This window comes from Populus alba, chromosome 1 (assembly GCF_005239225.2).
Source record: "Populus alba chromosome 1, ASM523922v2, whole genome shotgun sequence".
Taxonomy (NCBI): domain Eukaryota; kingdom Viridiplantae; phylum Streptophyta; class Magnoliopsida; order Malpighiales; family Salicaceae; genus Populus; species Populus alba.
The window spans coordinates 35,345,874-35,359,142 of NC_133284.1; the positions used below are offsets into that span (position 1 = coordinate 35,345,874).

General features: G+C 33.4%; 1 protein-coding gene across 1 annotated transcript; it reads right to left on the bottom strand.

The window, feature by feature from the left end:
• Nucleotides 1-1,637: 1,637 nt before the first annotated feature.
• Nucleotides 1,638-3,482, bottom strand: LOC118055246 (ethylene-responsive transcription factor ERF062). The gene has a single exon (XM_035067082.2). It carries the CDS (start codon nt 3,451-3,453, stop codon nt 2,062-2,064), a length of 1,392 nt encoding a protein of 463 aa, XP_034922973.1. The 5' UTR covers nt 3,454-3,482; the 3' UTR covers nt 1,638-2,061.
• Nucleotides 3,483-13,269: the final 9,787 nt, after the last annotated feature.

The window sequence follows — 13,269 nt, forward strand, 5'->3', positions numbered from 1 at the left end:
TGGTGATTTATGCGCTAAAGTATAAAGAATTTTATTCAAATCAGACATCTTTTGATATGAACAATCTTTTAAATGGAGGATGGTAATATTTATATCCCTTTTATATCGAGGAGTAACCCAAGAAAACACACTTAGCGGCCCTTGGATCAAGCTTGTCCCGATGTGAAGTTTGTATATGAACAAAACAAGTGTGCAATCAAATACTTACAAATGAGATAAATCAAGTGGTTGTTTTTTGCAAAGACTTCAAAATTAAAGGTGATTTAAAATGTAACACTCAACTAAAGTATTCAATTGAATTAGATATATTGCAGATAAACACTCTGTGAGAACAAAATGATTTAAGAATATGCATGTGTATCATTAAGGCTCTAAGGTTTTTTTCCAATAGGTCTCTATTTTTTATGCTCAGCTACCCCATTTTGTTAAGGCGTGCCATCATAACTTGACTAATATAAAATGCCATAAGTAGCTAGATATTGTGTCATATTTTTTGACATGTATTCTGTGTCATTATCAGATTGGAGAATTTTTATGTTTTTTAGGAAAAATTGAATCATAACTAGCATTTTGAAAAATTTTAAAAAACATGCACAACTTCACTTTTGAATTTCAAGAGATAAATCCATGTAACACAAGAGAAACCATCCATAAAGGAAACAAAATATTTGTAACCATAGTTCCAAGGAAACTCCTAAGTGGCTGAATATTTTAGCAATATGATTTTCCATATAATTAAATAACCAAGACATAACAAGTTAGTCCTTGCATTGCCAAGCATCATAAGTTGGTGAAAGAGACACAAAAGGCTTAATATGGCCATTGATATACCCAAGTTTGGATCTTTCACCAAGAACAATTGTCACAACTCTTGACTAAGGGAGATAGTTAAATTCATTTAGTAAAACTGAGCCACTCTCCTTCCAACATATTGTAGAATCTATTGGTGCCCTCAACACCATCAATCTTGAACGGGTCTTTCATAGGAATTTCAACTAATTAGCAAGGTTTGAAATTAGTAAGGTATTATGAACCTACTTTGATACCATGAAGACAAAAGAATCTAGTATTATGTTTTATGTTATAGCTACATATACACACACACCCACACACACACAATGAGGAAGGATGATGGCTATTAAAACTGAAACTCCGCAATCTACAATCAATGTTGGAGTCGGATTCTTCAATTTGTGTGGCAAGATGTCTATGTTGTAGGAGGAGTCTGTGTTGGATCGGAATTAATTTTTTATATTGGAATTGGAATTAATTTGTTGCTTTCCTCCAATACATATATTTAAAATTTATGGTGAGTTTTATACCTAATTATTTTTATTTTTAAAGCTTTGTTACAATCTCTCCAAGACATTGATAGAGTACATATATAAAGTAAGTGTACGTGTTGTACTGGAAAATAAACTTCTTTTTCAAAGTAATTATTTGAACTGAACACATTTTTAATCTCAAACTTTTATTTGAAAGAAGTAAAAACTTAAACTAATTTAATACTGATTTAAAACTCAAACTTAAAAAATAAAAATAAAAAACATTTTTTTTCAATCATGTAACAAGCCCTTTAAGATTAATTATTCAATGCTCTAGACCTCATTATCAAATGGAATTTTCTCAATATACAATGCCCGACCAAAAATATAAAAGAGCATGCTCGTAAAAAGATGTTCCCACCAATTTTTTTTTCCATTGACTTGGTAATAAAAAGCATGCCAACCTCCACATGCCAGATTTGGCATCTACTCGAGTAGCAAAAAAAATGTCTTCCCCATTTCTAATTTCGACCTTCAATTTCATGTTTCATGTCCAAACCACCTCTTAAAGATAGGTGGAAAATGATATGGAGAAATGGGGGAATAAAATTAATTAAGGGCAAAGAAAACTAAACCCTCTGTAGAGAACATCAATATTTATGCAAGATATAAACTTTAAGAAGATTGCGTTGTAGATCCTAAAATCTGGCAATGAAAGAAATTTTTTAAAAAAATTCTTGTCTAGACATGCAATCTTCACATCATACTAAATGTGAAAAGAAAGAAGGCACAATGTTCATGAATCAGAGACTAAAAGAGAATCCCAGATCATGTCCATGTCCAAGGAAGGCATTCTACTTAACTGAACAGCTTCAATATCAGATGCTACAACCTCGTGACCTTTCTGGTTCTCGCGAATCACTTCGTGACATCCAGTAGTTCTGCCTTCCAACTCAAATTGCAACTCTTCTCTTGTTGTGTTTTGGCTCAAACCTTTGGGTTTTGTAGCATTCATGTCATGTATAATCTTATCTGGTGATGTTGGTGGTGGATCATCACTGTGCTTCTTTTGAACAGAAATATTGTTGCCTTGTGATATTGCTAACTGTAACTTTGCTTCAAGAAGGGCAGCTGTGGTTCCATTCAATGAATTGGCCTTAAGTTGATGCTTAAGATCTGGGAAATTCAAATGCGCATAATCTCCTCGTAACATGTAAGCTGCTGTGTCATAAGCAATGGCAGCTTCTTCTGCTGTGTTGAAAGTCCCTAACCAAACCCTCGTCCGGTTTCGCGGTAACCTAATCTCTGTAACCCATTTGCCCCAGTGCCTTTGCCTCACTCCTCTAAACAGCTTTCCCGGCGATGTTGAAGCTGATGAAAATGAAGGCTTTTGATGCTGGTTCTGCAATCTTCGACCGGCGTATTTCATCGGCTGTGCGGTCGTAGTTCTAAGCCAATAGTCATTAAATCCCTTAATAGAATAGTTTGCCAAGGTTTGATTTATTTTGAGCCAATCATTACTCGGTTGGAAATGAATTTGACCTAGTTGAGGCATGGAGAATGAAGTGTTTGGAAATAATGACATAGGCTCACATCTTTGATCCTTGCCATGTTGATCGACAGCTTGTTTGGGCTTTGATCCTTGCAAACTTGTTTGGATGAAAGCTTCTGGTTCCTGCAAAAACAAGGTCAAATTTGGGAATTTTGATGTGTTTGATAAGGACGATGGAGAGGGAGGTTCAGATGCTTGAGCTTGGTTATTTAGTGCTGGAAAATATTCCGAGAAATTCACAGGATTAATGGAGCTTTCTTTGACAATATGGTCAGATATTGAACCTCCAGGAGAATTGATAGAATACAATCCTGACATAAAACAACTTTCATGATTTTGTTTGGAATAATCCTGTCTGCTAAATCCAGGGATGTTACCAACCAAATTGGTACCTGAAACCAGATCGTCCACCGAAGAACTCGATTCCGAACCCGAAAACAATCTTTCGGGAGACGATTGTGATGGCGATTTCTTGCCATTATTTCCATCATCTACATGACAAGCAGCACCAGCAAGAGCACCCCAAATGGTGGGATCACCAAAACATCTTGATCCTGCTGCCATTCCATGAAAACTACTATGAGCTGCCAATTCCTTGTGCATAAAGGTTTCCATTTTAGGAAACTGATCCTCCATACTAACAGCAACTATTTTCTGTTTGAAGAAAAAACACAAAGAGATGGAGAAATGATGTAAATGAAGCCGCCCGATCCGTTATATATATTCATGCTAAAGCAACCATCATGTGAGACTGTTACAGGGTATTTAATTAAGTACGTATTTGTTGGAGAACAATATCAATAATATATTTTAATTATCCCTTTACCTCATAATTTAAGTTTTTTTTTTTTTTTTCATGTTAGAGCCTTCTTGATTAATTCATCATCAGTTTTGAATCTCATTATTTTTATTTTATATGATAAGATTAATAACAAGAAGGTATGGGCATATACAAATTTCAAATTTAAATTAAAGATTTTCACTTGAAAAAATATGTTAAAAAATAATATAAATTATGTATATATTAGGATCTCATCTAATAGGTTAAGTTTTTGGGTTGAATTGATTTATTGATATAGTATCACAATCTTACTGATCAGATAGTTACAAATTCAAATTTTATCATCCTCATACTCTCTTTTAATTAAAATTAATTGATAGTACAATGTAGTTTAGATCTATGCAAATTTTAAATTAAAAAAAATTATTAAAAAATAATATAAATTATATATTAAAAATCTCATACCTTAATTATATAATTTTTCTCAAGATGATGGCCATTATTAATTTTTATAAAAGGGAAGGGAAGTTATCGGACTGATTCAAATCTCAGCTTGTTTAAGAAAGGAATATGCTCACCACCTACCATTTCGTGCTCTCTATTTCAAAATGTTTTGTCAATATCCAATCAAAGCCTGACAGCTTCGTGTTGCTTGTTAGAAAAAGAAGAAGCTCGCCACCTTCCACTAATTTTCGAGCTTTCCATTTCAAAATGTTTTGTCAGTATCCAATCAAAACCTGACAGCTCAGTGCTCCTTGCTTACCTCTCTTCATGGGTTCATGGGTTCATGGATGAATATTCTTACATGAGAGTGACTACAAAGAGCTAGCCTCAAACCTCTATTGGCATTAATTTGATGGCATATTTGTTAGTGTATTTTCTTAGCAAATGATCATGTGATTTTCTCAATCACCCACATGTTATATCTCCCCCTTTTTACTCTCTCCTCATGGGATTTTAAAGTGGGATTTGTGCTAATTGTTAAACAAGAAACTAATTAACTCTAATTAATTGATACTAATTTAAATTAGGCAAAAGATAAAACAAATATTTGATGCATAAATCAGCTCGTTGCGTAGTCTAATCTTTATGGATTAAAAAAGATGGCCAAAGTAAACTAAGTCTCGATTGGTACTAATTTAAATATATATCTTTCGGCAAAGTTTCATTGTCAATATTATCATCAACACATCATTAGTGTTGAGCAGTTCTCACTTCCAAATTGAATGAATTATGTCTATAAATGTGGAAATCATGGCTGCCTTCTTCCTTTCCTTTTTAATGAAAATCATGGTTGTTTTTTATACTATTAAATATAAACAATGTCCGAAGCTGAACACGCAAATAAACCCTTTTTTCATGAATATCATCGCTGTCTTTTGAGATGTGTTTGGAGACGTTTCAAGAATCACCACAACAAGTAAGAAAGATAGGGTAAAAGGTAAGGCCACCCTTGAATTTTTTGCCTGTTGTGATACGTATATGTGCGGTTTGTGCTTTTTCTTAAACACAAATCTGAAAGTATTTAATTAATACACATCACAATTTTATATGGTTACAATTAAAAATTATCTCTTAAAATCTTAGTTAATAAGTGTATTTCACCAATAATGTTTTTCATGCAACTACAAAGCCAATCCAGACATTAAAAAAATCTACAAATTATAAATTTTTTCTAAATCTGTTTTTTTTTAAAACTATATTCATAAAAATTATCACAATATCAAGCACCCATTTAATTTGTTTTCCTCTCAAGCTAGCCACTTGGAGTAACCCTTTTAAGCAGGGTAAAATACATATTAGAAAGAAAGAAATTCCAAAGGGTATGTTATTTATCACTTTTTGGATGTTCTGATTTAATTATTATTATGTGTTCAAGTTCTTCCAAATAGTGTGGTTGTTTGTCCTTGTTATTTTATAGAGCAAGCACATGGTACTTTGGTTAAACACTTAACCTGTCTAATTCATCATCAGTTAATTAGTAGAGACATGAAATCATGTTTCTCCAATGTTGCTTTCCCCCGTTTTTCTTTTGCCACCATTATTAAAGTACTAGCTTCTTTATTCCTTCATGATTTTGGGCATCAAGACAATAAAAACATAGTTTTAAAACCATATTTAGAATAAATTAGGGTAAGGTTTGGTTATGAATCAGGTGAGTTAACTCAGGTTGTCATTCTGATCTAAAAAAATATTGTTTTTTTTTTAAAAAATTAACGGATTCATGAATGAATTTGAATGAGTCAGATCCAAGATCAGTAAATCAATCTGGTTTATTAATCAAGTTAATCATGTTTTTTATATCTAAACCAATTCAGATATTAGATTGGTCCGGTTTCGTATCAACCCGTCAAGTTGATTCCGCTTTCAAAACAATGCAATAAAACAAAAGGGAATGAAAATATGCATCTTTGCACACATCACTGTGCCTTTAGGTTTTAAAAGAGAAAATGGGCATGTGGAACAGGCATGAGCGATATGGAAAATCATGCATGGAGTCTAAAATATACCTTATGCTGAGACTCTTCTACTTGTTCTACTTCCCTCCCACCACTCCTTCATTTCATAGACAAACCTGTGAAGTTTTTTATTCCGAATTAGTGACCGGTAACATGAATGGAATTGATTGCCAACTCACACAAGTTTTGTTTTCTAAGAAAAAACAAAGAAGAAATTAAGGATTTAAAGTTGAGTCTATTTGGACATTTAACATATCTATATGTGTATCAGACATGATAATCTAATGTATACAACACAAGAGCGATTGTTGTTCATAGCACTATCTTTCACTCTTCCTTTATACAATTAGCTAGGTGAATATTCTACAAATGTGGTCTGATGTAGAGAGAGAGAGAGAGAGAGTTATGCCCTAATTGACAATTAATTATTTTAAAAATTTGGCCTCTAAACTTCACAGCTTCTCTCAAAACCTTGTGGGTCAAGCCTCATGGCATTATAAAATAAAATATTGTACTTGTAGGATCGAACTTAAGCTGGCCATAAAAATAAATAAATAAATAAATAAATAAATAAAATAAAACAACATCTTCATGTCTTGTGCCACACCTTGACTAAATATCTTCCCTTTTGCTTTTATCTTCTCTACTTTATCTTTTTAGGTTTCTCAAAAACTTCTTTCAGCAGGCAATTCATCCCTTGGATAACCACACTTTTAAGCTATCCCTTCTAACCGTGTCAAAAACAGCCCCACATCATACATAATATTCTAACATGACCCATTAATTTAAAGATAAAAATCACTGCGTGATCAAAGTGGTACATACATACATACATGTGTTCTTGTACAAATGATTCTCTCTTTTGTTTTACACTACTTCATCTTTCTTTTCTTTCTAATAATAATAATAATAATAATAAATAGAAAAGCTTAACTAGAGAATCTATCTTTAAATTTAAAATTTATCTCTTTATACTTGATTGGTAAAGCGGTGCACTTTTCTTACACCTGCATTTCACCAACAAAAACATCAAAACTAATGCTCTTATTATGGTGCACCATGTTGATAAACAATAACCTTTTGCCAACCTACCACTAATCCTCTTAAATTATAATCATCATCTTAATTCATGCTAATTAATCCCAAGAAAACAAAGGAAACAACATATAATACTATTGGCTGGCTAATTTATTTTATCGAATTAATTAAATAAAACCCACAAGCAAAATGATAAATTTATGCATAAACATTCAATGGGGCAGTTCATGCATGTATGAATTTTTCTACAATGCCAGCAAACCCTTAAGCAAGATAGAATAGAAAATGTTATCCTCATCATGCTGAGAAAACTATATTATACTAACCTATCTCCTCATGGACACCATCATGACATCTACCAATGTACAAGCAAGTTAAATAAAATTTAGAACCCTAGCTAGCTAGAAGTGCACTTTTTGGCGACGACCATCTCAGATGATAAACATGGTTGTCACTGTCATTAGCACCGTTATAATTATCATCAGGTGATTAGTTTAATGATAGTAGACAAAGTTAATGGTGTTATCGCCAAAATAGTGGGCCAAGTCACCGGAATAAGACAGTGATTAGGTAGACAAAACGAACGTATGTATAGAGCAAGCAGTTTGCAAATGGGGTCGCTATATGTGTCAAAATGTTTGTAGTCATCCATCCATGTCCACTAATCTTTCACTTTATATATATATATATATATATATATATATATATATATATATATATATATATATATATATATATATATATATAAAGCAGTCCAAATTAATGGAATAAATAGGGATGTTTAATAGGTATATTTTCTAGCACAAGTGATTTGGGATAAAATTAGTCTTGGTCATAGCCGGTGAAGATAGAAAAATTAGACAGATTGTGGACCTATTTTAATTAGACATGGGGATCTTAGTGATACTAATTAATTTTAAAAAATAATATAGATGTACTAAATTTGAAAATTCTAATTTCAAAAATATTAGATTGATGATTAAGAAGGTTATTTTTTCCTTAATTTCTTGAATTTTTTTATTTGAATTTGTCAACAATTAAAAGAATTTGATTATTTTAAAAGAAAATATTTATTATCAATTAATAGACAAACTGATATGATGATATTCTTTTACCTTTGAATGAAGGATTTCAATTTGAAGTTCAAATTAGGTGAAATAAAAAGTTAGAAAAATAAGATAATTAATATAACATTAAATTTTATCAGTTCTATTTGACATTGTAGTTTAATTGTACTTTTAAATTTTATTTTTTAGTTTTTAAAAATAATCTTTTGATGTTTTTGTATCGTTTTAATATATTGATATTAAAAATAAATAAATAAAAATATTTTAATATATTTTTAAATAAAATATATTTTAAAAAATAATATAAATCATGCACTCAAACAAACTCATCATAATTAGCAGCCCTAATCAAATGCCTAGTAGGATAAGTAGGTTCAACTCACCATGGCTCACCAAACTCATCACAAAAAGTCATCATTTATTATAATGCAATCGCTGCCACAACAACTCCAACAAAGCAATGTTTTCAGCACTTCTTTATATCATTGACTTGTTTTTTTAGGGTGTTTTTTCTCTTTAATTTTTTTCTTTTGCATGTTAAGGACCACACGATACAAATTAACAAGCACGCTTAGTGGACTTGCGATCAATTTATTTTTTAAAGGCCTAATGATGTACAAAGAAAAGTACGTTTTATAGGAAGGGTTTATGAAACTAAAAATAATAGTTATTAAACATGATTTGAGGATAACTCAATCACGAATGAAACAAGCTAACCATATTAATAAATAAAAAATTAAAATGAAAAAGCATCGTGAAAACCATCTAAATTTAAACTCTCTAGATGTATAATAATGCATTGCACCAAGCCACAGTCATGTTCCTCTCCGTACGTATGTGCACAGAAGAGTCCTAAAATGACTTGAAGCCGTCACACCATGCATTTTTTTTAAGAGTTCTAATAAAGTAATCGAAAATTAAGTCAAGATTTATGCCATATATCTAATAATTTCCCAGCAAAAAAAATGTGAGATTAATTATGAAAACTTTTGCAGAAATCTTTCCTTAATCAAAAGTGAAGACACCAGATTATTACCTGATCAATTAATTGAGAAATATTTCATAACAATTATTTGTAGAAATAATAAAACATTGTTTCTTCATACAGATTTAATTAACTGCAAGGCAAGTACGTGTACATGTACACACATGCATGATATTTTGCATAAATATCAAACTCAAGTTTGTTCAGCTAAATTAATAATTATAATACATAATCTTTCGGTAATTAAGTTCCAACTTATATATATATATATATATATATATATATATGATTGACTAACATATTTCATACAAGCATGCTGTTGGCGAATATTATTGGTATGAGAAAAGCAATCAAAGTAGTTCAATTTTAGGTATGGAATATATATTTATCCTACTCTATCAAAGATTTAAGAGGTAAGGATTTGAGTGGGTTTTTATTAAAAATTCAGAAGAAAAAATAAAGTCAATCAATATTACTTTTCTCATTTGCATTCTCTAATTCTTTTTTATTATTATTAACGTGGGTGTTCAGGTCAGTTTAAGCGTTTCTTGACTAATTCTATGAACCCTAAAATTAACGACCATATAAGCCTCCAGTAATTATTAGATTTGTAAGACTTCAACTGGTGATCTTTAGAGAACAAACCTAAAACCTAAACAATTGAGGTACACCCTTCAGCATTTGCATTCTCCAATTCTTTCTTACACTATGGGTTACCCTCATTCAACCATATGTGTATTATAAATAAAAAAGGCATATCTATATGCATCTCTTAATTATTTTAAAATAATATAAATTCATTTTAAAACTATAATAAATAAAAATTATTTTATGTCTTTTTCTTCCTCGCAACCAAAAATATTTTTCTCTTTTATATCTATTATTTTTGTCTTATAACAATAATCATCACACAACAATAGTTTTTTTCTTTCTTTCTTAAGAAAAACATGATATTTTTAATGGAATAAATCATTTTTCCATTAACTTTTAGATGAGCTATTTACATTTGAATTGTTGTATTTATAAGAAATTTCTATCGGTCTTCTCTTGAATTTAAATCCAATAATAATATGTTATATTTCTTAGCTGGAGCTGGCTAATAAATATAGAAAAGAATGTAAACTAACTTCGAGGATAGCTTAGCCTCCAAAAGACAATTGGTCTTTTCTTAAGGATTGAATTCTGCATGTTATTTCATTTCCAACAAAGATTTAAATACAGAGAATCAGAGGAGTTGTTTCCTCAGTTTATGCCTACTTGTACTCATAGTTTGTTACTTAACAAACTAATTATTTTGACTCCTGCTTCTAAGGAATTTAACAGCAACATTATTGACTAATTCAAACAAAAGATGCGTAAAACAATATCTTCAACAGATTTCCCCATCAGTAGACTAGGAGACTAGGATCGTAACAATGCCTCCCCCTCAAAACTAACCTTGTCCCCAAGGTTAAGTTCAGGAAACTGCCTCTTCATATCAAATAATCGCTCCCAGGTTGTAGAAGCTCGAGAAGTGCCTTCCCATTGAACTAGGATTTCAGTAACATTGCGTCGACCCCGACGAACTATGCGACCATCCAACACATGAGCTGGTTTGGGCTTCAGGATTCCCTCATCTGAAATATCTGGAAGGGAAATTTGCGATACGTCTGCAGTACCTAACTTCCTCTTTAGCTGGGATACATGGAAAACATTGTGAATTCTTGCAGATGAAGGCAAAATGAGCTTGTAAGCCACTGCCCCAATCTTTTCTTTGATCTGAAATGGACCATAATATCGAGGTGAAAGCTTGAGAGATCTTCTTAGTGCAACTGAGCATTGGCGATACGGCTGTAGGCGTAAGTAAACATAATCACCAACCTCGAATTCACAGTCAGTGCGTTTTCTATCAACAAAAGTCTTCATGCGGTTTTGAGCTTCAAGCAGATTTTGTCGCAACATTTGAAGAATAGATGAACGAGTCCTTAGGAGTTCATCTAGCTGAGGTAAAGTAGAGGACTGTTCAATATATGGAATTAGCTTTGGAGGCTTACATCCATAAACTGCTTCAAATGGAGTATAGCCAGTAGAGGAGTTCACGTTAGTATTATGCCAATACTCTGCCAATGTGAGGAATTGCATCCAATCTTTAGGCCGAAGGCTAACAAAACACAGAAGATAATTCTGAAGACACCTGTTGATTACTTCTGTCTGGCCGTCCGTTTGAGGGTGATAGGAAGAACTGAAATGGAGACTTGTCCCTTGTAACTTGAATAACTGCTGCCAAAAGTCACTAAGAAAAACACGATCACGATCACTTACTATGGTTTTAGGCATACCATGGATTTTGAACACATTATCAAAGAAGGCTTGTGCAACAGAGGAGGCTGTATAAGGATGGGACAGCGCGATAAAGTGAGCATATTTGGACAAGCGGTCCACAACAACAAAAATGACATTTTTACCGTTGGATTTGGGTAACCCATCGATAAAATCCATCGATATATCTTCCCAAATCTGGTGTGGAATTGGAAGTGGCTGCAAAAGACTTGCAGGATGAACATTTTCTGACTTGTTGCGTTGACAGGTTTCACACTCCTGAATATACTGTTTTATAAAGGAGCGCATGTGAGGCCAGTAGAAGTTCTGTCGAATTCGTTGTAGTGTCTGAAGGAAACCAGAATGACCTCCAACTGGACTGGAATGGAGCTCCTTTAAGATCAAGCTGCGAAAAGATGAATCTGCCCCAATGTACAATTTTCCCTTATAGAACACCCTGCCATTGTGAACAGAAAATTTGGATTGATCAAGCTGGCCATTTGCATAAGACTGTAGCTTGTCAATAATATCTGGATCAGTATGATTCATTTTGTCAATTGCCTCAATCCAAATTGGTTCCAGCTGAGAAACTGAATGGATAGCAACTTCAGGATCACGCCTAGAGAGTGCATCTGCCACCACATTCAGTGATCCCTTGCGATATTCAACAGTAAAGTCGTATCCCAGAAGCTTGGACAACCAACGTTGTTGAGAAGGAGTTCCCACCCTTTGCTCAAGCAAGTATTTCAGGCTGTGATGATCAGTTCTAACTATAAAACAGCTACCCAGCAAATAAGGACGCCATCGCTGAACAGCAAGAATAAGCGCAAGCAGCTCTTTTTCATAAGTAGAAAGTTGGAGATTTTTACCATGCAAGGCTTGGCTGAAATAAGCCAAGGGACGTCCTGACTGCATGAGAACTGCACCAATCCCACTTCCTGATGCATCACACTCGATAACAAATTTTTTTGAGAAATCAGGAAGTGCTAGAACTGGCGGCCGAGTCATAGCCATTTTAAGTTCGTTGAAAGCTAATTCAGATGTAGGAGTCCACTGAAAAGCCCCCTTCTTGAGCATGTCTGAAAGAGGTCTTGCAATCTGTCCATACCCGTGCACAAACTTTCTGTAATATCCAGTGAGGCCAAGGAATCCACGTAAGGATTTCAGCGAAGATGGAAAAGGCCATTGAAGAATGGATTCAATCTTCTTCTTATCAACAGCAACCCCGGCAGCAGAAATCACATGGCCCAAATAATCAATTTCTGAGCACCCAAAACGACATTTAGATAGTTTAGCATGCAACTTATGAAGACGAAGAATCTCCAAAGTTTTCTGAAGATGAATGACATGTTCTTCCTCTGAATGGTTGTAAACCAGGATATCGTCGAAGAAGACCAGAATGAATTGTCTTAAAAATGGACGAAAGATTTCATTCATGAGGCTTTGGAAAGTTGATGGTGCGTTTGTGAGACCGAAAGGCATAACGAGGAACTCGTAATGGCCGTCATGGGTCCTAAATGCAGTTTTAGGAATATCTTCGTCAGCTACCCTGATCTGGTGGAAACCTGATCTCAGGTCTAATTTGGAGAAAATGGTTGCGCCATGAAGCTCATCAAGAAGCTCATCTACCACAGGTATAGGAAATCGATCCTTGACTGTGACAGCATTTAAAGCACGATAATCAACACATAATCGCCAAGTGCCATCATGTTTGCGAACTAACAGGACAGGAGATGAGAATGGGCTGCGACTGGGACGAATTATTCCTTCATGGAGCATCTCTTTGACCATGCGTTCAATTTCAGCCTTTTGAAGCATCGGGTA

Excerpts from the sequence above, each read along its gene's own strand:
- LOC118055246 (XM_035067082.2), bottom strand. The coding sequence starts at position 3,453 with ATGGAGGATCAGTTTCCTAAAATGGAAACCTTTATGCACAAGGAATTG.